The sequence below is a fragment of the Dipodomys spectabilis genome, unplaced genomic scaffold (assembly GCF_019054845.1).
Source record: "Dipodomys spectabilis isolate Male_0828 unplaced genomic scaffold, ASM1905484v1 ptg000032l, whole genome shotgun sequence".
In the NCBI taxonomy this organism is placed as follows: Eukaryota; Metazoa; Chordata; class Mammalia; order Rodentia; family Heteromyidae; genus Dipodomys; species Dipodomys spectabilis.
Window position 1 is genome coordinate 27,874,612 of NW_024870709.1, and position 26,561 is coordinate 27,901,172.

The 26,561-nt window shown below is 33.4% G+C and overlaps 1 protein-coding gene across 4 annotated transcripts in view; it reads right to left on the reverse strand.

Annotated features, from left to right (window-relative positions):
• The window catches only part of Cblb (Cbl proto-oncogene B), a 165,322-nt gene that overhangs the window by 52,303 nt on the left and 86,458 nt on the right, over window positions 1–26,561 (reverse strand). For all 4 annotated transcript variants that reach the window (XM_042676809.1, XM_042676811.1, XM_042676808.1 and 1 more), the window contains exons 5-9: window positions 16,264–16,420; window positions 10,499–10,620; window positions 6,710–6,847; window positions 4,962–5,049; window positions 3,541–3,672 (exon numbers count right to left, since the gene is read on the reverse strand). In XM_042676809.1, the coding sequence (XP_042532743.1) occupies window positions 3,541–3,672; window positions 4,962–5,049; window positions 6,710–6,847; window positions 10,499–10,620; window positions 16,264–16,420 (637 nt within the window). The remainder of the gene's footprint in view (window positions 1–3,540; window positions 3,673–4,961; window positions 5,050–6,709; window positions 6,848–10,498; window positions 10,621–16,263; window positions 16,421–26,561) is intronic.

Sequence of the window (26,561 nt, forward strand, 5' to 3'; positions counted from 1 at the left end):
CATGAAATTTAAGTCTGTAATGAATTTCAATTAAATCTAAGTAGGGCATAAAATGGGAGGAGATGTTGGTGAAGAATGACTAGCTAAAAATGCACACTGGTTGAACATGTTATATTTTATTGTCAAGGTTAAATATTTCCAGTTGGATTATGACTGATTTATCACAGTGTCTTGGCAGGCAGGCAGCCTTTGAAATCATTTTCACATTGGAAAGCCTAACCAAAAAGTGCAAAGTAACAAAAAAATGTCTAGCATCCATAATTAAATATGAAGGATAACAGGGTATTCATTGCAAGTAATTATTAATATTTTCCTCCTCTATAAAACTTTCAGATACAATTTTAACTTCTTGAGGGTAGAAATGTGTCTGAATTTTCTTCTTTGCACCGAGATGAACACAGACTCTAGGATACAACAGCTAGGTAATGAATATGAGATGAATAAATAGATTTAGATCTTTGGGGATGATGATCCAAGTCTGCTTCTACCAAATTACTTAAGCAAAACAAGAGAATTTCCCCATGCATAATTTAGCTGAAAATTAAAAATTTTTCTCTTATATGGAAAACAACCATATAACGAAATCAACCACTGACCTTAGAAAGTATACAATATAATATTGCCTACTTCGTGCTATTTTTAAATACAGAAAAAGCCAAAAGAAGAGAGATATACAGTACTACCTGTTCCAAAGTCCATTACCCCAAAAGTCTGAACATAGTCCAACTACACTGATGAGTTTAGATACGAGGTTTGACAATGTATTGCACATAAACCCCTTTCAGTTTGCGTAAGTACAATAAGTTCAACACAGAGGCTACAGATACAAGATTGAACAACACCAAGTGCTTTTCATCTCTCTTTTAACTGTGTTAACTTCTCATAAGACTTTTTATTTTTGTTAATAAGGAGGCAATTTTTACTAATGCTTTAAAAGGATCAAGTAACTGCTGTTCATGTATTACCATGAAAACTGTCAAAAAGGACCTGTTGGTTGGCAGGCAGCATTGCTATTACTACAAAATCTGTATGCAAATGTAAAAATATCAGGTTAGCCAAAAGTGGGAAAGGTCAGCATTGAAGCTTCCTTGACCAGTAAGATCCGGATTTATATAGAGGGACTCAGAAAGACAAGTAGGATTACCAAGACTTGTCCTAAGTAATATTTAGGGAAAAGGAAACTTGAATGAAGGATCGCTGTGAGTGCTTGACACAGCCTCCAGTGCTTGACAATTATGTACTTCCTCAACTTCTACAAGTAAAGAGCAAATGTTAACAACTTAGAAGTATGATTGGCCAGAATAAAATCTAAGGAAAGCCGATCATATGAAAACCTCATGAAATGCATCAAGTAACCAATAAGCAACCAATAAGAAGGATCGTACCATTTGTAGAACGTGTAGATGGCTAACTAATAACATTAATAACAAATATGAATCAGCCCCATGCCTTCTGCACAAAAGACTTTGTATAAATTGTCTAAAAAGATAATAAAATAAATGGAGAATGGAAGAGAGAGAGAGAGAGAGACAGACAGACTGAGTGACTGACCTTCAAGAATTATAAAGAATAAACCAAGACAATTTTCGTTGTTTCATTTTCAGCCATACTCTGTAACTTACCCTGAGCTACAGGATAAACAACTGTTTTATGTAATTCTTCAAACAATATCTTTTACTAAAACAAAGTTTCTTCCAAACTAACCAAACCTTCTGACACTTAATCCCTGTGACTCAAGTACAGTATCAGGCAAAAAGATGTGAATTCCAACAACAGGGAACACGGATGCATTCGCTCCAGGACCAGACCTCTGTGAAAATCAGCTAAAAGGTACAAAACCTGTACAGATACAGAGAGCAGCAAGAGAAGCTTGTTCTACCCTAAAATTCTGCTTTTCTTTAAAAAGACATGAGAAACTTTTTGTTTCCTTGTACCTGTGACCACAGCAAATGCCTGTGTCAATCCACAGGATAATGAATACAAGTTGGCCTCTCTATCAATCCAGTTCTTAATGAAATATTGAAAGGGTTTCAACTAAACAGTCCCAAGTAGTTACAACCACTGAATCCACATTAACTCTGCAATACCCACTAATGTATATTTCAAGTATACTTGCAGAGTAGTACATACACATTCGCTACAAGTCGTTTGTAAAAGGTGTTACTAAGTTTACACTTATTACCAGCTGCTACATGCTGAAATGCTTTTTATTGATGCCATGAAGAAGAGTCCCTTTGTGCAAACATCAACCTTGCCATACTATGCAAAATTTGTCAACACAATGAAGGAAAAACGAAAAATATGGGCCAGCACATCAAGAAAATCTAAGGAAAATGTAACCCCAAAGCATATTGAAGGGGGAATGTGGATGCATGTGGAAGCGTTTAACTGAACCACTTACAGCTCAGCCTTTTAAATGCAGATGTAAATGTAATTGTAATTATATTTGTAATTATTTTATTTATAATTACCAACCAAGTATTATATTTATTACCTAGCAATGATCTCAACAATTAGTTATGCCTCTCTGAGACTCTTTGCCTCTTTCTCTGAAACTCCTTGCTCATATAAGAAAATGTTCATATTGGAGAATGAAGATCAAGCATTGGCAGGTTTAGGAATAAGGGACGGATGAATGTGTATGTGTGTGTATACACACACACACACACACACACACACACACACACACACACAGAGATGTGTATATACATTTACATATGTATATATTTATAAGTACATTTCATATATTAAAGGCTTAATAATTATTTGCTCTCTAAACATCAACATATAACTAGGTTCAATATGACTGTAAACAGTAGTGGCAAAATGGCTTGATGAACATATTCTGTTTATCTTCTAAACAGCCAAAACAAGAATTCTGACCTTCTCCAACTTTATCTTTACAGATAAGGAAATATTAATAAATCTTTGGGCAAATCAGTTATTTTACATCTTATTGTAAAATATCTTCCTATACATAGGAAGGTAGTTTGTCTTGCATTCAGCCCCTATAAACTGGAAATTTTAATATCTGACATGGGGTAAACTATTTGCTAGATATTTTCCTCTGATTTTTAGCCTCTATTTTAATCTATTTTAGCCCTACAAAGACATACGAGAAACAAGGGACTCATTTCTGAATAAGGAAGGAGACTTGGTTAAAAACGACAGTGTAACATTTGTCTCAGAATTTAATTTTGTTTATTTTAATTTGTTTCAGAATCTGCCTGACTCCTGCATTATTCTATATGCATATGAGTAGGTGGTGATATCTGTATACACATGGGTAGGTAGTAGTATTTGTGTTATCTTGAAATTAATTGTACTGCTCAAATAGAAGTACTTAGAGCTAACATAAAATTAATGATAAAGAAACAAAATTTCAAATTATGTAAGATCAAACATAAGCTTTATATAAACATTTCAAATAAAATGCTTATCTGTATTATGCCCTTAATCATTAAGATGAAGAAAACTAAAAAAAGGAAGTCTGAAAAGGGACATAAGCCAGACATGCTGCTGGTGAGACCCAAGTTGTACCTGCCATGCTGTTAGACAAGAAGTGCACATCAAATGCCCACAGGGCTCGATCTTGACATCTTTATCATTCTCTGCACAGATCTTACAGAGCTGAAAGGTAGAGCCCATTTCACAATACAGTTCATATTGTTCCTGGAATATAGAGGAGGGAGTTGGCCAACGTTAATGTATTTCTCTCATGAAGTTAATATTACATGTCACACATGATCCCATTGGCATTACACTACAATTTAAGACATGTTATAATGGATAATCACAATCCAGTCTGTAAAATCCATTTTTGAAACATCTGCGCTTTTACCAACAAATCGGTCCGTGGGCCTACAACTCTGGGCCTGGGCACTGTCCTTCAGCTCTTCAACTCAAGGCAAGCTCTCTACCACTTAAGCTACAGCGCCACTTCTGGATTTTTGGTGGTTAAGTGGAGTTAAGAGTCTCACAGACTTTCCTGCCTGGGCTGGCTTTAAACCGTGATCCTCAGATCTCAGTCTCCTAGTAGCTAGGATTACAGTCATGAACCATAGGTGCCTGGCAGTTTTATGAGATTTTTAAATACAATCATTTAATATTTCATACAATTCTTATAAGGAAGAACTTGCTTCAACAGTTGATTCATTTAAATGGCACTAGAAATTACTTATGCCTTTCTGTATAAATGCCATATACTCAATCTAAGTTCACTGTCAAAAAAAATTCTGTCTGAAAACTAAATTTTGTTTCTTAGCTACCTTTAGAAAACTTAGACTGTGACACAGACAACATTTGCTCTTCTGGCTTGCTTGTCACAATTAGCATTTCACATAATCTCCAAAGGATACATTTTTTTAAAGAAAAATATACAAGTCACAGTGAGTTTAAGTATTTCCCTCAAAATCTCATTCAGTCTCTTGATTCTAAAATGTAGGCTCTCTCCTTAACACTGTCAAGAAAACTAATCATATCAGCAACTTTAAAATGGCATATTAAACTCATTGAATTTACTATGTTTTTAAGATTAGAACATTTGGTGCAGTAAAATATTCAGTGCTCAAAAACAGAAAAGACATATGTCTTGTCTTAGTGAATATTACTGTAATTATACAACTTACTGAATATCACTGAAATATTTCTTACAGAATATACCTAAACATAGTTTTATCCAGTTATTGTAATATTTTAGTTTTCTTTGTAAGACTTTCAATTCACATATATCTATCCAATATCGATTTAGTTACTTATATATCAAATCTAATCCTATAAGCAAGAACATTAACAGGAGATTTTTTTTTTTACAAATATATAATGTAATTTCTTTGAGTCTTGGAAGTAGTTATGGTTTGTAGGAAATATTTGTAAATCATTTTATATATAAATAATCACAGATTCTGACTGATTTCAAAGTTGATATTAACAATTATATTGTTTCCAGAAAGTAACCTTACCTGTGTAACTTTTATATGATCATGGGGCGTGGGTTCACACAATCCAGTTAAATCAGGATTATAACTTCGTCCATCAGGGTAAAGATAACTGAATTTAAATATATACTTGATTACTATAAACATACAAGTTTTAACAGCATTTAAGCTTATTTACAGATTTCTTCTGCATTTAAACCAACATTTTTGCATGTAATATATTAATATCTACTTTCCATGTTATCACATAAGAAATACATAATATGGACTCAAACCACTAATTAGGTACTTTCATTATAGATACTTTACTATATAGTCCTTACAAATGTTAACATTTTTAACATACTGGTTAATTGGTTTCTATTCCAAAACCGTTGCAATATAACTCATGTTTTAATTAGTAGTATTGTTGTTATTAAGTAGTTGTACAAAGAGTTTCCAATTCTATGAGTCAGGTTATGAGTATAATGCTACTTGGTCAATGTCACCCCTTACATTGTTCTCCCCATTTTCCTCTCCCCTTACATACCAATATACTTCTATTTCAAATTATAATATTCTACTAGACTTCTCTATTCAAATTATTATAGTCCATTTCTAACTATACTTTGTTCTAGTTCCCCAATCTCTTTCTTCAGACAAAGCTTCCACTCCCATAATATATACACACGGAGATACCCTCATATATATATATATATATATATATATATATATATATATATATATATATATTCATTTACATATTTCTACAAATCAAATAATTTCAAATTCTATATTTCATTGATTTCAATAAAATTACAAACAGAAAGTTCAATTATCAGAGAGAACAGAAATCTGAAGAAAAATTGGCACTCAATACTAGGAAAGGATACAAAGAATGGCATATGATTAAAATTACTAAGAATATCTGCATATATTTACTGTGAGGGGCCAAACAGATTATCTCTACATTTCTTTCAACATGTTTATCTTTAAAAAATGGGAGGTAAATGTGTGAATTTAAAATTTTAACCAACAGTATATGATAAACTGAACTCAGCTAGTAACTTATGCTTCTGAATATGGTTTCATAATTTTTTTAAATTTGTTTGAGCAAAAGAGAAAGGGAAAGGAGTGAGTGTAGGGAGAGAAGGATATGAAGGAGGGACACATCTAATACTAACACAGACAATAAAAAGTAGCTCTTAAAAAAGTTAACTTTCCCTGAGGAAAGAGAAGTCGATTATTTTAAAGAATTTGCTTCATAAAACTGTTTTTGTTATTGTTGGTGGTCATGAGGCCTGAACTGAACTCTGGGGCTGGGCGCTGTCGCTCAGCTCTTCAGCGCAAGGCTAGGACTCTACCCCTTGAGCCACAGCGCCACTTCTGGCCTTTTCTGTTTATGTGGTGCTGAGGAATTGAACCTAGGGCCTCATGCATGCAAGGCAAGCACTCTACCAGTGAGCTACCTTCCCAGCCCCCATAATCCTATTTTTAAAGTTTTAAATATCAACTTTCCTCTTGAAAGGTATAAATTCATGATGTAATTCGATTTTGGAGTAAATTTGTTCTAACATAAAGGTCAATTAATTAGGTTATCATAAAAGGACAGGAGAGATGAACGCTAAGAATGAGGCAACAGCAAGACCAAAGAAGCCTGGAGACCCTAGTTTTGAGAGTTAAAAATCAGCCATCAGAATGTCATTATCACTACCCATTGTCTCCGTTGCTAGAAAGTCTGTATTTTCAAACTTGTGTCCATAAGCCCTCTGGCACCCATTTCCCATACTCACAAGCCTTCCCTGCTCCCATCAATCAGGGCTTGAAATAAGGGCTTGTTGTGAGGTATGGTCTGTAAGATATTGCCATCCCCTGTCACATAGCCAATCGCCCACTGTCCCAGGCGAGTGCAACTTAGCCGGAAAATGTAGCTGTGAAACGTGAGAGAAAGGATGTTGAACTGAACATGTGTTAAGCTGTTTTCTTTTTAAGCCAAAATAATAACAGCATCAGAACTCCTGACACAATCTACTATCGTTTACCATATTTTTAACACTATAATAGTTCACTGCTTATCCATCCAAAAATTTCTTTTCAATTGCATGTATACACAGTTATAGGAGAAAAGCAATTGGCTTGTAAACAATCAAGTGATTGGTTACCCTCACGGTTACAGATGTTGAGTATGAAAATGCTATGTTACGAAATGGCTACAACATAAACTATTTGAGGAAAACAAAAATGGTCTAAGAAAGTAAAATTTTAATTTGCCCACCTTAGACAGAGGCAATTTTTACTGTGCAACTCAACATTATTACTTCTTAATTTAAATGTTTTTTAAACTTTTTATTAATATAATAATTTGTTTTAAAATAACACATTTTCTCTCAAGCATTTGAGCATTTCATCCTATAAATGTATTTCAGAAGAGTTGAATGATACTAATGAAAAGCGTAAACTGGATAAAAGTTCATAGTTGCCACCTAAATTTGAAATATCTTTCAATAAAAAGCCAAAACAGTTCAAAACATGTATCAAGTCAATTACAAATTCTGAAACAATTAATTTCCAATGGAAAGAGACATTGACTTGGCTTCAAATCATCACCATCACCATCATCATCATCATCATCATCATCATCTACTTATTCATTTTGTTGCTTCAGCTTGGACAATCTCTGCTATTTAATGCAGGTCAAAATGAGTAAACTTTGGTTATATTTAAGCTGCTAGATGAGTTTAAGAAAAAAGCAAACATTGAATAAAGAAATGTATTTCAAATTGATTTAGTCATTGATGAACCAAGTGCCATACAAAAAACTTTACAAGATAGAATTGAGCATATTTCAAGGACATGAGTTCCTTAAGCTGTTCTCCATTTTGAGTTTAAACTAATAAAACATTAGCTACCTCATCAAACTATGCTTTGAGGGCTGTGGGTGGACTTCAATGACAGAATGTTATCGGTTTAATAGTTTTGTATATTTAACAGTGCAATATAATTTCACACATAAAAATGAGTGTTTTAAGAAAAGAAGAATTTGTGATTTTTTTCTATGAAGAACTCCATATTGGTTTAAAAAAAAAACTGTCAAAAATGGCCTTTGGAAAGATGTTTAAAAAGATTCCCCAAAGAGATCCTGAAAACATGTTATTAACTTGTCAATTATTTGCTATATTTCATCAGATTAAGATACAATATTTCTACCTAGCAAGGCAGCTACAATGTTACGAAAATTGAAAAGAAGTCACTATAAATTATAATTTAAAGGTTGTTAGTAACATGTTACACTAAGAAATGTATATGGATACATTCAAATCAATAGTAAAATGTAGAGTTCATAAAGATCTCTGTGAATGGTTAATTTTCATGAAATGAGTATAGTGTAATACTAAAATGAAAAAGTACAAATACAGTTAATATTTTGAAAGAATTTTCACATTTTTATATGCTAAGAATCTAATAAATGTTATATTTTAGTAAATAAGATATAAAATCATTCTTGTAAAATTACTCAGGTTATAATCAATATCCTTTTCCATTTTTCTAAGCACTGTTTTAGGATGGTGTTTCTAAAACTGGCTATTATAGAGAAATTCAAGTAATTCATGCAAATAACCATTATTATTTTATGAGAGTGGTAATATGGATTTGTTTGTATGCATTTTCAATTTCATTCACACATTTTTTCATCAGTTTCTGCTAACCTTTTTCTTCTCCCTCCCAAATCAAGTGTACTTATGCTTTATTTTTAAGACCTTGCTTCCCAAAATGCAATGCTTAGAAAAATCATAAATTTCTTCATATTGATAGGATGGTTTAGGATTCAAAAACATCTTTAATATTAAAAATTTCAAAGTGTTTTCTTAGATTCACAAAATTATATACATATACAACTATGTTATATATGCATTTATACACATTATTATATATGTATAAAAATTTGAGAATATGTATGTATAATTTGTGGCTATATATGCATATACATGTTTTTTTCCTTGGCACTGGGAAACCAAACTTGGGGTCTCGCACATGTCGGTCAAGTGTTCTGTCCTTGAGTTACACTCCTAGCCTCAAAGCAGTTTCACCACATTGCTAAGGTTCTGTTTGCTGGATCCCAAATGAAACAAAACTTAGGGAATTCATACGTTCTTGGAAAAGAACCAACAGTTTCATTTACTGTGAAGCCAAAAAAAAAAAAAAAAATGAAACACTTTCCAAGAGAAAGGACCAGTTAAACAGTCGTTCTGTAAAGCCAATATTTATCAAAACCATTTGAATTGTTCAAGAAATTTTTCTAAACATCTGAAAGCACCGATGTCTACTTTTACATATTATAATTTAGTACAGACTATCCATTTCAGTTCTTGCTATGCAAAAATCCGGTAAGGAGAGAACCTTGAATGAAACAAAAGGACTTTTCCCAGTCCCTGTCAAAGTAGAAGCATCATATCTTCTTTGAAGGTCACAAAAACAACCATTGGACTTAATTTAGACTAAAGATTCAAATTGTTTTCTGTACTCCCTAGCTCTTTTATGTATACTACACTAATTCTTTATTTTTTTAATGGAGATTTTTCACTTTGTTAGAGAAGAATGGAAACTCCTGGCTTACATCTAAGAAGACTGTTAAAGGTCAAATATCACATTCATTACAAATCAAATAAAAATGGTCCTAAAAGAAAGAAGATTTAACAAATAAAATAACCACTTCCATTCTTAAAATAAACTTATTTCCATTTGAAAAATCAGTATGCAGTAGACACTGAAACATCTGAAGTCTGCAAGGATGGGTCGCTATGTCGTTACAATTTCACTACTGCACTGCCCACTGTAGCAGAGATGTTGCTGTGTAAAGGCTTACAAGGTACATAACATACGTTAGATGGAATGTGGGAGAAACCCACTGAGCCATGGAAGAGATCAATTTTCTGGTCTTGAATTTCCAGTTAATGAGCTATGAATTCTAGGCCCAAGCCAAGACTGAATGGATAGTACTCAACCTATTGGTCTCCCTCAATTTTATCTCTGAAAAAAAAAAATTCTGAGGGTATAAAGGGACAGAAGGTACTAAAGATGTCTCCAAGGACATGAAATTGATTTACATTTTAACTATGGACTTACACATGCTTATGAAATTACTAAATACATATATGTATGTTTATCTGTATTTATGCATACTCACATTTGTTTATCATAAATCCTAACTGCTTTGTCCTCAAAAATTATCTAGTGAACATAAAACTTACTTGTTTATTTCATCTTTAAGCATAGAACTCAAGTTCTAAACATACGCATAGAAGTTTGTACAGAAAGAATCATAATCAGAATTCAATACCCCACACCTCCAATATGAAAAGCAAAACTAGGAGAATTAATGAATCCTTAAATTCATGAATTTACATAGTAATTCAGCCTTTTTTTCTCAATGAAAAGTTGTTTCAGAACAAGTACAACATATTGGTTGAATTACCCAGCACCCCTTTGGTTTATAAGGCTTTCCTCCCCACCCATTCCAGTCCAGCTTTGATCAGTATTACCAGTGTACTTAGCAATGAAATACCAGTGCTCAAACCTCTTACCTTCCAGGTTTGGTGCTGTACTTTTGTAGCCGTGCCTTAACTTCATCATATGTGAGAAATGCCATGTAACCTGGATGTGTTACAGCTAAGAAATTCCAATTTCGCAAAATAGAACCCCAAGGCTAAAAATATAAAGAAATTGAAATTGATTACCTAGAGAATATCAACTACTAATTTCATGCCAAACCACATTTCATATAATTAGAGAAATTCTTCTGTACACTGTTAAAAGTGAACATAAATTTATGTGGCTTCACTCAATTTTTTGCATCAATGTATCAATCTCTCTTTAATTGGATCAGGTGGACTCTCAGTGTCATAACAAGAGGAAAAAGAGTCAATGAGAGACCACTTCTCTTGAGGTGTGGTGAATCATTCCTAGGACATTTTTAAGGCTGAAGCTACATTCATTCCAAAAAATTGGCAGCACTACATCTTGTTGTGCCAGATATTGAACTCAGATAATTTCTACAAAAGAAAAAAGAAAAGATGTAGCATGGTTGCCAGGCTAAAGCTGTTTAAGTAAAGGTTGTCCTAAACATGATTATTGATAAAGAGTTCCTGCTTTTGTTTGCTTTGAGACTTGTTATTCATTATTGTAAAGCAAGTCTCAGATCTGCAAGGAAGAATTCTTCAAGAATTATGTCCCTTGAGATGAGAAAAACAAAGGAAAGAATGATTTTTTAGCTTTAAATATATAAGAGACAGATAACAAGGAAAACCTTTAGGGTATTTCACCATCACACTAAAATATCTAATTGGGTTAAAATGGAACTCTGGAGAATACTAACATGAAATGTTCTTTGTACCTGGAGGGGGGCGGGGTAAGTACATTTTTAAATTTTACCTTAAGGTGTCACTAAAAAAATCTAGAATAAAATGATACTTGGGGAAATATCAATACATACTGAAAAGTAACAGAACTGCTATCCTAGACATTGTTTTCTTTTCTTTTTTTTATTGCTACTCTGTCTTCAAAGGACAAGAATACAAAATATGAGATATTGAGGTCAATTCCATTAAAGCCCACACATATTGAGGAAACATTTGTTCTAAAAATTCTAAATTTTATATACAGCCAATGCACCAATCAAATACAAATGAAAACTAAAAATGAAATTGGAGCTTTGAGCCAACAGTTCCAGTATTTAGCAACCAATCCTTAGTACATAATTCACAGGGTCAATGATTAATTGCAAAAATATTTCTGTAACAGAATTAAATCTGTATGCTGTTTTTCTTGTAAATGCAACCCACTCAAAATAGTCAGGAATATTTGGTAAGTATTTTCTGTTTTGTCTTTCAAAAGTATCCTGGAAACTTGTGGCTTAATGGAGACAAAATAAAGTGCTTCAGAAAATAAGATTTATTTTTCTGATACACTGTTTTAGATTAAAAGACATTGTAAGCATAACACAAACTGATGGCTTTTTAAACAATGATATAAATTAATCAGAACAAAATGAGTTTTTCATTTCTCTATTTTATTAATACTCTATATTACCTGTTACTACAATATCATCTAAAATATTGCTTCCTCTCCTCCAAACCCTCAAGTTTATTGCCTATTTCTCAATGACCTATTTTTCTGTAATATGGTTTAGATGGAAGAATGGAAGCAACAGTTCCAGACAGAGAAAAGGAAAGCAAAATCTCTTCTTAGCACCTGTCTATCACAATGTCTCTCAATTATCTAGAGAAGAGAAAGGTAAATGGCGAAGTTTGCCACATGACTATAGCAAAATACACTCAAAGATTCTCCAGCATTTGCTTAAATTCTACCAATATGAGGACATGGAACCAGGAGAAAGAAAGCTTTCTTTTTTCATTGGTTATGAAAGTCTAACTTCATCTCTTAGCTCCTGATGACTCTTTCAAACTACAAGTCCTTATTGTCCCTTACTCACTTTTAGGTGACAATGTGAAAATATCATCCTACTAATAATTTTGAAAAGTAAAAACTGGAAAAATTAAATACCACCAGTAATTTCACAATACAGTAAAATGTCTATGTATTTACAGTATTTAACATAACTTACAATTTTAATGTAGTCTACATAAACATAAGGCATATATGTGTATATAAATTAGGGAAATGAACATTCAATATTACATTCATGAAAATAAAACATTGATGAAAATTAAACTATAGAATCCATTTCATCATATATTAAAGCATGTGTGTGATAATGACCAATTTACCTTCAAAATAAGCCTAGAAACCAAAACAAATGAAGAATCTCTGATGTAGAAGGAACTAACCATAGTTTTTGTTTGGTTTGGTTTGGTTTGGTTTGGTTTAGCAACTTCTGTACATTCTAACAAACTAGACATCTTTTGACCAGGTGAGATTTTGGTTTTATTATCAAAATGTCTTCCCAGCAGCTCTACTTATAAAGATCATATTTCCTGTCACATCCCAGTGTGCATATTATAAGGTATACATACCTTAAGTGTAGTGATGTTACTTGGCTATATTAAAGTGAAACGACTTATACTAAGCAGCAGTTTGGGATAGTACCTAACCAAAATTAAGTTGCTATAATATATTTAATAATAACTCTGAGGCATTCTAGCATTTAGGATCCATACTAAAAAGCCATCCAATCTTCTTAAAATGAGCAATTAGGTTTCAGATATAAAATTACTTCTTCTTCTTCTACCTTACAAGGTAAAGAAGCAAAAACATTTATTATTTAGAATGTTATGTACCACATTAAATGAATGCAATGTTTATCAGAATTTTTTTTTTCGGTCCTGGGGCTTGAACACTGGGCCTGGGCACTGGCCCTCAGCTCTTCAGCTCAAGTCTAGCACTCTACCACTTGAACCAAAGAGCCACTTTCAGTTTTCTGAGTGGTTTATTGCAGATCAGAGTTTATTTACCACAGCTAAGATATGGAACCAACCCAGATATCCTTCAGTAGATGAATGGATCAAGAAAATGTGGTATATATACACAATGGAATTCTTTGCCTCCATCAGAAAGAATGACATTCTCAGGAAATGGAAAGACTTGGAAAAAATTAAATTAAGTGAAGTAAGCCAGGCCCAAAGAAACATAGGTCCCATGGTTTGCCCTTATTTGCAATAACTAGTATATGTCTGAGTCAAGCAGAAAAGCTCAAATAAGTTGATGTTAGGGGAATGAACCCCAAGATAAGTATTCAAAAAATTTTTTTTTGTTTTCCTTTCATGCAATTGTTTCTAACATATTTATAAGATGATTTCTATGTTGCTTTGTATGTCCCTCCCCCACGGTATAACCCCCGCTTTCACTGTATTTGATGCTAGTATAAAAAATTTGTGGAGGGGAAGGGTAAAAATAAATCGTTTAACTAGAGATACAGGTGGACCCATTGCAACAATGAGATGTACAAGTCCTTATGTCGAAAACGAACTTTACAATTTTGGTGGTTGGGGGGAGGAGGGGAGTATGGGAAGGGATGGGAAGGGGAAACAAAGAGGAGGCAACAATGCTTGATAAGAAATGTACTCGTTATCTTGCCCATGTAATTGTAACTCCTCTATACGGTATTCTCACAATAAAAAAAAAAAATTAAAAAAATAAGTTTAACAGACTTTCCTGCCTGGGCTGGCTTTAAACTGCGATTCTCAGATCTCAGCCTCCTGAGTAGCTAGGATTAAAGGCATGAGCCACCAGCACCCCACTCAGAAATGTTTTAGAAGGAAGATTTAACATTATAAAAATTATCAATATTGGGTAGTACAATATTTTTCATGACTTCATCTTATAAAATGTAAACTGACAGCTTGTATACATCAAGGAAATAATCATGAAACTGCAACACATTTCAAGCAATGAAAGCATGCTTTTTGTAATATTTTCTCTAATTTCTTATCAAATATATAAGCTAGAATTATTTTGAAATGCTAATGAAATAAAATCTAGCCCTCTTCATATTGTTAGCAGAAGTTAATCTGTCTTCTATTAACAAGGTCTTTAATAAAATTAAATTAAACCTAGGCAGTGTTGTTTGCTTACATCAATCATTTAATCCTTTCATAGTCATCAACCAGATATAAAACATTAAAGTAATATTAATGTTACACCCTAGCATCTTTGAAAACATACTGCAGTCAAAATAAATCATAAAGTAAAACTGGTTCCTAATCCATTTACCTTACATATTATATAATATTGGAATTATAACAGATGTAACAGGGATTCTTAAACTGTGACCCACAAGCAATGTACTAATTTTAGTGGCAAAAAAACCCCTCTAAATACAATTTTCAAGTCTATTCAATAAGATATACTTATTCCTACACATACAAAAGAACAAAATGCAGCACCAAGCTATTAGCTCCTAAATAGTTATTTAAACATAATTATGGACAGTGCTAAAAACCAAAAACAGGAGGGAGGGAAAGAGTGACATTGTCAGAAAAAGAAATCTACTCTTTACCTTATTTATATAAATGTAACCCCTTTGAACATCATCTTTACAATAACAATAATCAAAAAATGAAGAGTAAATCTTAGATGAAAGAAGAAATACTAAATAATAAAGAAGAAAATCTAAATAAGTTAATACTGACATACAGTTTTGACTGAATATTACATAGGAACTGAAATTCATATGGATGAAGAATATTTGCTGACAGAAAAATGTTTGCGTAGAACACTTTTTTATTTTTTGGTTTGATTTTTTAATTTAAATTTTATTGTAAAGGTGATGCTCAGAGGGGTTACAGTTCCATATATAAAGTAATGAGTAGATTTCTTTTTGAACAGTATTCCCCCACTACCTCATTTTCTTCTACTTTCCTCACCCTGACCAACATAGTGTCTTGATATCACTGTTGAATTGGTGCACACTTTGTCCCACTGTCTGTGATTCCCCTTACTTCTCCCAAATCAGATAGACTTATGTACAAAACAAAGGATACAGAACTCAAAACAGTAACAACAGGGAATAAAGCAAAGGAGAAAAAACATAACTTCAAGCAGTACAATTAAAAAATGCATATAGCTACTAAGCCATTGTGATCCTCTCCTAAGAATATCCTCCTTTGTTTGCAGTGTGCAGATGCTTAGAGTGCCGTGCTGTGGAATCAGCCAAGATGCCACTCAATGGATGAATGGATCAAGAAAATGTGTTATATAGACGCAATGGAATGACACTGTCCCATTCATAAGGAAATGGTAAGACTTGGAAAAATTATATTAAGTGATATAAGCCAGAACCAAAGAAACACAGGCTGCATGGTTTCTCTCATTTGATAACTAGAATGTCTATAAGTCTACAAATTAATCCAATGAATAGTAAAAGACAGATAATTACACGTGGACATGATTAATTAAACAACAATTTTTCAAACTGATGAAATAGAAAATTTCTATCTGAGGTTGGCTATTCTACCTTAAGTGTGTGAACTAATGAATACCATAGGCAAAAAGATGTCAACAACTCTGGCAAACACCCATCTGTGAATGCTGTGATCTATCAATTGAAGACGGTGTAAAAGTAAAAAGAGGGTTTAATCTACAAGTTCTTTCCATAATTTCCCCCAGATCCAACAAGCAACCATCACACTCACCGGACCAGATACTCTAGACTTCTGCCAACCACTTCCTGTAAACATAGAGGAATAATCAAACAATCCCATGATTATCATTACTGCCAAGAATACAAATCATTTCAATGAGTTTGTGAATGTATGTTTGAGATATACACAGACATGCATGTACACACAGAGTAAGAAAAGAAAGAGACAGATAGATTAAGTATAAATCTTACCTGAAATAGCCTGGTAAAAATATCAAATTCAAAAACTGAAATATAATCATTGCAAGTTAAGTCAATCGTTGACTTTAGGGCCATTGCTTCCAGGCCAGAGCTAATTTGATGGACCTCATGAAGGCACTGTCTGAATACTTTCCATGGGACGATGGTTCTGTGCAGAAGAAAAACAAAATAGGTAACTGAATCAAGTGTCATAAAAGACACTTTTTCCCAATGTCCAACCTTCACCTTTTGCCTGACATGAAAAGCAGTGACACCAATTATGCATTTTTTTAGTCATATTCCTCCTTTTAGATTGCCAAATCTATTTCTCATATTTAGAAAATATGATCTCCAGTCTTCAAAGTAGGAAAGCACAAGACTTGTATCTTCTATTTTTCTCTACCATTGTCTCTTGGAACACAAATACTAAACAGAAATGGAGTAAATATTCAAGCTCCACAACTGACAAAAAAAAAAAAAAAAAAAAAAAAACCTTTGGGATAAGATGTGTGATGCTACAAGTTTAACAAAGTGCGTACACACACACACACACACACACACACACACCAACTAGTGTGTGTGTGTGTGTGTGTGTGTGTGTGTGTGTGTGTGTGTGTGTGTATTTTAGTTGACATATACCCGGTAAGTTTGAAGGAATTCCAAAGAATTCGGTGAGAACTCATTCAGTGGAATGAGCAAATGATATGAAACATGAACAAATGATAAGACAAGCTTACAACACTAAGTTGAATTTACAAGAAAGCTTAGGTCTAAAGTACCATTAAAAAAGAAAACTAGAAGACTTAATGTCTCATAAAGCTTTTATGAAAAAAAAAAAACAAAAAAAAACAGGAAACCACAGAGAAGTATAGTGAGACACCACATCAGATGTCATTTAAGAGAAACACACGTCAGAACTGGGCTAAGGTTATCCAAATGATACTGTTTTAAGAGAACATGAAAATCTTTTAATATTAGAAAGAGCACAAAGTACAGCAAAATGTACATCAACAACTAAGCCAAGCTTCTACACAGTGCCCATCATAGTAACATCCAAGGGGCACATTTCCTTTCCACATTAAAGAGCCTAACACATAACACATACAAAGAAAATAAACCAGAATATTTTAAAGAAGCAAAGAACCAGTGAATGGCACACATGTTATCTTTCCTGGGAAAGTATAGCTTTGTTTTGCGTTGTGCACATGCAGTAAAATGAGGTGGTCAAATAAAAAGCTTCAATGTTTGCTTTTTGTGTATAATAAACAACATGAAACAACAGGCTACAGAGGTATTCTCCATGTTGCCATATGAAATTATTATCATCCAATATTTTAACTCATTTGAATACTCAGTGATTCTTCCTGAGAACATCATATGAAATTTATAAACTTCCAAAATTTTGCTCTAACATACCACTTCCAGGACAATTTCTAAACCAAAGAGCTGCATCTCCTCAGTTCTTCTATAATGAGACTTTATCACTACTCTTTGTGATAAACAAAGCAGGCATTCATTCATTGTAATCTTCTTTTTGGATAGTAAGAATTAAGAAGCTATGGCATTGTTTGGTTATTTTTTCCCATGGAAAATTTGTGATTAAAAAGTATGTGACCTGGCACTGGTGGCTAAAAAAAAAAAAGAAAAGAAAGAACAAGAAAAAGAAAAGAATGTAACAAAAGCCCTGTGTTGATGGACTTAGTTAGCAAAACATCCATGTGTAGGAGGTGAGAAGATGAGTGGGCGTGAGGAGATTTGGGCGTGAGGAGATTCAAAGTGTAAAGACATATAAACAACAAACAAACAATGCATTAGTCCAAACCTGCTCCACTTAGAAGGTAAATGTCCCTAATAAGACTGGAAGTGGCTACAGAATTCTTTCTGGAGGTGGAAGAGGAGGGTGGGAGGAGCCTACAAAGATGCCACAAAAGTAATTCCACTCCCTCTTCCCCTAGAGATGAAACCCAAACAAAAAATGCTAATGGCAGGTTGTTTTACAAACCAGAAAGTTAGGTGTGGTAGAAATGATCTAAGGAAGAGAGGGAAGATTTTTTTTTTTTTTTAAAAAAGTGAAATGCATAAAAAGAGTGAACTTGTTTCAAGACACCTCAAGAAATGACAGGTTCTTTTTGCTACTTATAATTATGAGTGTATGTTGAATTGCCTTTACAATAAACCTGAAACCACGTATAGCTGTCAGTCCACAAGAAACAGAATATAAGACCAATGCATAGCCAGGCCCCTGTTATAATAATATTATGATGGGATCTTTAAAGTTCTTGTAAGAGCTGCCATTACTGAAACTTACCACCAACATAGAAATCTTTGAATGAGTTTCTGAAAACTGATAGTTTTATTCATATACTGCCATGAGAAACAAGATTATGTTAAATAAGGCTTAATGCAATTCTGTATTTAGACAATGGATCTTATTATACCAAAAATGAATGATTGAATGAAAGCATAAAATCAAGATGAATTAGTTTTCAACAGCTGTGTAAAACAGAGTACTCTTCAGAGAAAATAAGATTCATTACTCAGGAAAACATAATGTGTCAGTGGGTCAGCAACTGACAGGTCATTTAATCTTCCTGGATAAAAGTGGATATATGTAGTATATTAATTTGAAAATGCTGCAATTTTAAAACAAAAGCAAAAGAAATGAGAATTGTAGGAAGTCAAAACAGGTAAGCCATTTTCAAAATACGTCAGTGCTTAACATGGACCATGGGAAATAGAAACATTTCACATAAATGAAGGAGGGGATAACAAATTTGGCAAGAAATGTACCTATTACCTCACTTATGTAACTGTAACCTCTCTGTATATCACCTTGAGAAAAAAATTTTAAAGATGTTTGAATATCACCAACATATGTAGTGTTTAGAAACATGGGTTAGAATGCAAAATTATACAGCACTTCAGGAAGGCAAACTAGTGACCAAGTCCAAAAATGTTCAGTTAATTTTGACCCAGGAAGTCCAGTTCTAGGAAATGTTGTGCAAGAACATTTGTGTCCAAAAAAAGAGCAATGCAAAAACTAACCCACATGTTTCCTTGAGGTAATATCATTTATAATAGCAAAAAATCAAAAGCAAGTAAGTTGATGAGTAAAGATAGAACATAAAAACATTTTACAACAATTAAAATTTCTCAGAAAAATATTAGTCATGTTAAGTATGTATGGCAGATTATTAGATTAAAAATAGTATTTTCAAACGTATAGATTATGATTATTATATCTTTTTTTCAAAATTGTGCATAAGGTCTGAAAAGATAATCAAAAATTTGAATTGGTGATACAAATTGATGAAAACTTTATTGTGGAAAAACTTTGATATTAAAAACAAATCTTTTTTTGTAATAGCTAGTATATGCCTAGCATAATCTTACTAGACAAGCAGAAAAGGTCAAAAGCTATGTAAATATGACCATATAAGATGATGCTAAGCAAAATAAACTCCAAGATAGGGACACAAGAGGTTTTATCTTTCTAGCTGTTGTTTCTAATGTACTATTTCATTTTTTTTTCTTCTTTTGTATGTTCTTCCCCCACAGTATAACCCCCGTTTTCACTGTACTTGATTCCAGTGCCATATACGTTGTATATACATTTTCTAATTTGGGGAGCGGAAGGGAAATAACAAATGCTGAAATAAGGATACATGTTCACCCACTGTAATAATGAGATATACAAGACATTATGTTGAAAATGAACTTTACCACTTGAGGAAGGGAGGGAGGTGTTGGGGAGATGGAGAAGGATGGAATGGTAAGGGAAAAACAAAGGAGAGGGTAACAATGCTCCATAGGAAATGTACTCATTACCTTACTCATGTGACTGTAACCCCTCTGTACAGTATCTTTACAATTATACATATATATACATATAACTTTTTTCTAAAAAACAAAAGGAAAAGAAAAATAAAACAGCAACAAGACCAACTAAAAATTACCCCCTTTCCTCTTCGTGGGGTTCATTTTATAAACTATTATTTTATATGATCCTATGCATTACCTGATTCATTTTCCTGTAAACCCTTTATGTATCAACTGTACAATAATAAAAATAAAAACAAAATTTAAGAAAAACATTTTTTCTGGGTTTGTTCAGTTTTAAATCTTTCTATTTTCTAGTATGCTCTTAGAGATTATAGTAATACAAGCCATTGTAAAATCTGTGAAATATATTATGTAACAATCAAATAAAAGCAAAGCACTATTTGTCTATGGTCTTATATCTAGAAAATATAAAAATTTACTGATTAAACTATGAGAAATCAGAATGAAATTGTACATATTTGCTGAATATCAATAATCATACTTCCATATATCAGCCACATAAAAGTAGAAAATAAAACTTTATTTTTACAGTGCTACCAGAGAAGAATACCAAATACAAATGAAGCTAGCAAAAGATGAACAAAGCCAACACACACACACACACATACACAGAGTCAACAATGAAAAGACATAAAGAGATTGAATACTTTAATAGATTCACAATCTCAGTGTTATGTCAATTACCCTGAAATTGATCAACTGATTTAATACAACCTTTAAGAAAAATCACAGGAGACAGTGAAGAAATAAGGTGATTCTAAACTTCACAGGGAAATGTCAGGAGCCAACATTAAACAAGAGAATCTTCAGTAACAACAATACTGAAAAGCTTTTATGGTTTACATCAGTTTAGACTGTGGCATGGACACATGAACAGACAGAAAAATGAAACAAAACTAAAAACTGAGGAACAAATACTTCCACATATGGGAATGCAATATACATAGAGCATCATTATATATGAACAATACTGCTTTTACAAATGATGTTTTAGGATACGTGGTGGTAGGTGCAATGTAGACATACATGGAAGTAAATTAAAAATTTGATGAAATTCTACTCCATCCCAGAGGAATGAAATTACTAGCATAGGCTGAATCAGGTGCCTGTGGCTCCAGCCTACAACCCATCTACTTAGGAGGATCAGATTTGAAGCTCATTCTAGGCAGCAAAATTTTCCAGATAAATTCTCAACATATAGCTGGCTATCGTGGCACATGCCTGCCATCCCTAGCTATGTGGAAGATTAAGAATGGGAGAGCAGTGTTCCTAGCCAGTTCTGGCAGAGAAGTCTATATAAGACTCTTCTCAATGAAAGGAAGTCAGATCTGGTGGTGTGTGTCCTTACAGTCATGGCAAATACCTTTGTGAAGTCCAAATTAGCCAAGATGGAGGTTCTGGCATATGCCTCGACAGGGAGTAAACGAATATCTTAAAAACAAATTGACCCATTGCAACAATGAGATGTACAGCAATGAGATGTACAACAAGATGGATATTGATGAACTTTACAACGTAGGTGGAGGGTGGCAGGGAGTGTAGCTGTGGAGATGGAAGGGAAGGGAAATGGTAGGTAAAAAACAAAGGAGGAGACAACAATGCTTATTAAGAAATGTACTCATTACCTTGTTCATGTGATTGTAACCCCTTTGTACAGTATTTTCACAACAAAAAACTTATTTATACAGCAGAGAGAAGGGCTGGAGGTATAGCTTAGCAGTACATGAATAGGAAATGTGAGCCCCTGAGTTCAAATCTTAGACACACACACACACACACACACACACACACACACACACACACACACACACACACACACACACACACACACACACACACACACACACACGGTAAGACCAACAGAAGTATGGTCCATGATTTTAATCCTAGCTTACACATGAAGCAGAAATAAGAATCACAATTTGAGGCCAGCCCATGAGAAAAGTCAGACTCAGTCTCAACAGAAAAGTATGTTGGCTACAATGTGTCACATGTTTGTAATTCCACCTACTGGGGGGGTAAAGGGAGGATAGGATAATGGCAATCTGAGGCTGGTTCTGGGTTAAAAAAAAAAAACCACAATACCGGATCTGAAAAATAAAGCAAAAAGAGCTAATGGTGCAACTCAGATAACAAAGCATCTATCTATGAAATATAAAGCCTTGTGTTCAAATCCTACTATAATGACGACAACAAAAAAGATGACTTTATGTTGATGAGAACATAAAACAACAGGAACCACTAGGCACTGCTGAGATATGAGTTAATTGCAACAAGCAATTCAGAAAACTGTTGGGAGATCTATAAAAAAGAATTCATGAGCCAGGAGCCAGCAACTTTATCCATCTATCTACCCAGCAAACAATCAGGTATACATAAATGATGCTTCAAAAGTATAAAAGAAAGGTTTACTACTGGTAATCCATAAAAGAATCTATCCACCATCAAAAAAAGCATGAATAGTCAGGGAATACAGCAAGAAGAATGAATAAATTACTGCTAAAGCACGAACAGAGTGGAATTCTATGAACAAAATGAGAAGTCACAGAATCCAAGTTCATTTTAGATGGGTATAATTTGTACAATTTTTAATTATGTATAAGTCCATTAAGCAACAGGTTGGGCTATGTGGGCTGCAAGTGATACAATGCAACCTCACTTAGCACTTACATTGGAGTGTTCACTGTGCACATTTGTGCCCCACATTTATTATTTGTGCCCTTTCCTCATGCATATTAATTACATATAACATTTTATATACTATATTACATATACTATTTTAGATATATTAATATTCAAGCTTAAAATTAAGAAAAAATATGGCAATGGATCACACAACCCATAATGTAGCCAGGAATATCAATATATTTATGGGTTGGTTATCAAAGTTGTTGCTAAAGTGGGGGTGAGAGTTTCTTAAAAATCCTTCTTAGGGCTGGGAAGGTGGTTCAGTGGTAGAGTGCTTGCCTTGCATGCATGAGGCCCTGGGTTCAATTCCTCAGCACCACATAAGCAAAAGAAAAGCTGGAAGTGGCGCTGTGGCTCAAGTGGTAGAGCGCTAGCCTTGAGCTGAAGAGCTGAGGGACAGCGCCCAGGCTCAGAGTTCAGGCCCCACGACTGGACCCCCCCGCCAAAAAAAAAATCCATCCTAGTACAGACATGCACGATGTCATCTTGACTTTAAAGCAAAAAGAAAACTTGTTCTATCTACATGAAGCCATGCTCTATTTTAAATCCTATTAAGAAAAATATACCTTGATCAATATATAATATTTAGTTGCTTAAAATAGAAAGCTAGCTTTTATCAGGAAGGCATTCATAAAATATTTGGTATTTTTTTACTTTTTTATTATGGGCACAAAACAAAAGAATTGGGATTCTGAACTCTATTGACATTTTGAATATAGTTATTATTGAAACGTAATCTGTTTTTATGATGACTCTATTTCTTGAAGAACATGAAAACAGATTCCACTAGGCTCTCACTGCTTCACTGTTCCATCAGTAAGGTACAGACAATTATTTTCCAACAGCCTATAGAAAGCTACAGCAAAACAAAACCACTCTGGTCAAACAGCTGCCTTACACACTACTCATCTTTGCTAAAATTACAACTAGGACCTGAAGGATATTCATAATTAGATCTAATCATTCTCAGAAGGGAAAATTCTCAACATGCATAAAGATACAAACACTGAGCATTTGTTGTACATTTCTTTCCTTGTCAACAAACTCCTAAAACTTTGTTAGAGTGTAGGCAAATACCACTTTTATATAGCTGCCACTACCAATCTCACTTCCACAGTCTGAAATCTGAATATAGTGTCACAGGTTTTTTTCAAGATTGTAGAAACAAAGAAAATGGCTTCTATACACTATTTCTGATTGTTGCAACAGTTTCATTCTGGTAAGAGTTTTCCTTTTTACAACTATTTGTCTCATATCCCCATCTTCAAATTTTTTTTAAATCAATAAATTTATCATAGCAATGTAATTACCTTATAAATTATTCTATTTTCTAATTTTGAAAACAGGGTTTATTGATGGTAAAAGCTAAAAAGAAAAACTGCAAATACACAATCATAAAAATATGTAAGAATTTCAGTTTTAATTTTTCCACTTAGGAGCCAGTGAACAAAGAACACAGAAAGAGTCTGTAAAACAATGGATATTTGTTCTTTTCTTTCTAAAGCACAACTGGTCTTCATTATATTTTCTCTTGAAGTTAAGTAACATTTGCTGTGCTCATGAGATACAATAGCAACATGCCTTTGATCTACTATGGTCAGATTAAATGCAACTAAGGAATTAAATTATGACAATTATAAGCCCTACCAGATCAGAGTTTAAGTAATGTTTAAGATGATCTTCCAGTTAACAAGAAGAGCTCAATCGTATTTTTTAAGTTAATAATGACGTGTTTTTTTTTTAACACAAACCAGTTAACAAGGAATGAGTGAAGACTCTAGAAGTGTAAAGTAAGTTGAGGCAAAATAAATACCTAACTTTCAACAATATCCTAAAACTCTTATAGCAGAAACTATTCAGCTACTGTGAATATTTAGATCCAGCAAAAAGTCCTTTGAATAAGAGAAATGACTGACAGGTTTGATAACATCCTTGTTACAAAGGAATAACAAAGCAATCCTAGAAACTGTACAGAGAAAATAATTTATCATAGTAGTCATGAACACTGGACATATGGAAGAATAGGAGAATCATTGGATGCCTATTAAGGAACAATAGATTTCTACATTTAAACAAACACAACAGTAATTCCTTTGCTATTACAGCTCTGTAGAACCTGCAAGCATGAACACTTCTATAGTCAAAAACTATCAAGGATTCTCAATTATTTTCTTACAGCTTCCAGAAACTGATTTTAAATATGTAGCTATAGATATGAGTAACAAAGTTCCAATGGCACACTGAATGGGCCTTCAAAGTATAGTATGTAAGACAGAGACAGAGACTGGACCGAGACAGAGACAGAAGGTTCCATTATGTTTGCTCTCAAGGTAGGGGAGACCCTGTGGGGGATCAGAAACCAACCTCATTTGAATTCCATGTTCACTGACAAATATTCTGAGTATAATATGATGCCACATAAAACTGATCTACAGTGGTGCAAGCATTTTCCTTTGCCTGCCAATGCCATTAATCATTGTACATTAGTACCATTATTCTGGGTTGTGGAACTACTTATGAATTTAATTAATTTGTGTCCACCCTCTAAACATGTTGATTCAAATAAAATCAAGTTTGAAAGATGAAAACCAGAACCTAAGTTATAGTGACTTTCCTGGGGTAAATGACAGTTGCTTAGTGTTATCCATCATTTATCAATGCGTTTCTTCAAAGCATTGACCTGTAACAGAGCAATTTAATCCTGCCAAAGACATGCCCCATAGAAAAGCTCCTTATGAATACATGCTACAACCTACACAAAATACAAGCTTCCCACAGAGGTGCGTGCTCCTCCTGCTTCCCCACAGAGGTAGGTGCTCCTCCTGCTCTTACACCAGTAACCCAACTTACTCTGTAGGATTTCCAGTGCTTTTCAAATCAGCAAAGAGCTGACGTTAACTATCATACATGTATACCTCATCTCACCAAAATGAATACACTCTGCTTATTATTAGAGAAATACAACTTGCCATCTTTTTCCTCTTTTGGTATTTAGAAACGTCTTACAAGGAACTGAACAACATAAACCTGCAGTAATTTTATTTTCCTATTTACATAAAGATATTTTGATTGTTAAATGGACAATAATGTGAGTTGGCTAAATGAAAATATGAACTAGCAATTAGAAAGTGGTCAATTCTCTTTTTCTCTATTTTTTTCAAGAGAACCTGTCGCTAGTTCTGACTACAAAAGTCCTAAATTTTGACTGCATGCCTAATTAGGTTACTGTTTCCTTAATTGTGAGAACACTGATCCAGTTAATATGCTAATAAAACTGATGCAGTTAATATATGAGTAAAAACATAGTTCATTCACTTGAGAGGAAATAAATTATTTTTCCTCTTTATTAAAGGCAAAGAGTAAATGCAGAAGGGCCACAACACTTCTTCAGGAAATCAAATGTAAAATCATGAACAGGTCTATAGATGGTCTTTCACCCCTGGTAAGCAAGATCATTTCTTATCTTCTCCCACTTTTATATGGGTGGAGACACATGCAGTATCAGAACATTTCTATTGTTGTATTTTTAATGCTCTTTTTTGGCTCGTGCTTGTGCTTTACATTGCTAGAGAGAATGGAACTAACATATAAGATCAAATATTAATTGCATTAATTGTAGAATTAATAATGAATGTGTCATTTTAGATTCTATTAAAGGTTCAAAATAATTAATTCACAATACATATTGGCTATTTTACTAGGCAATTTTATGTAATTTCTATGTAGACTTTAGCAATGCTAATAATTGGTATTTTTAGATTGATAAACCTACAAATGAA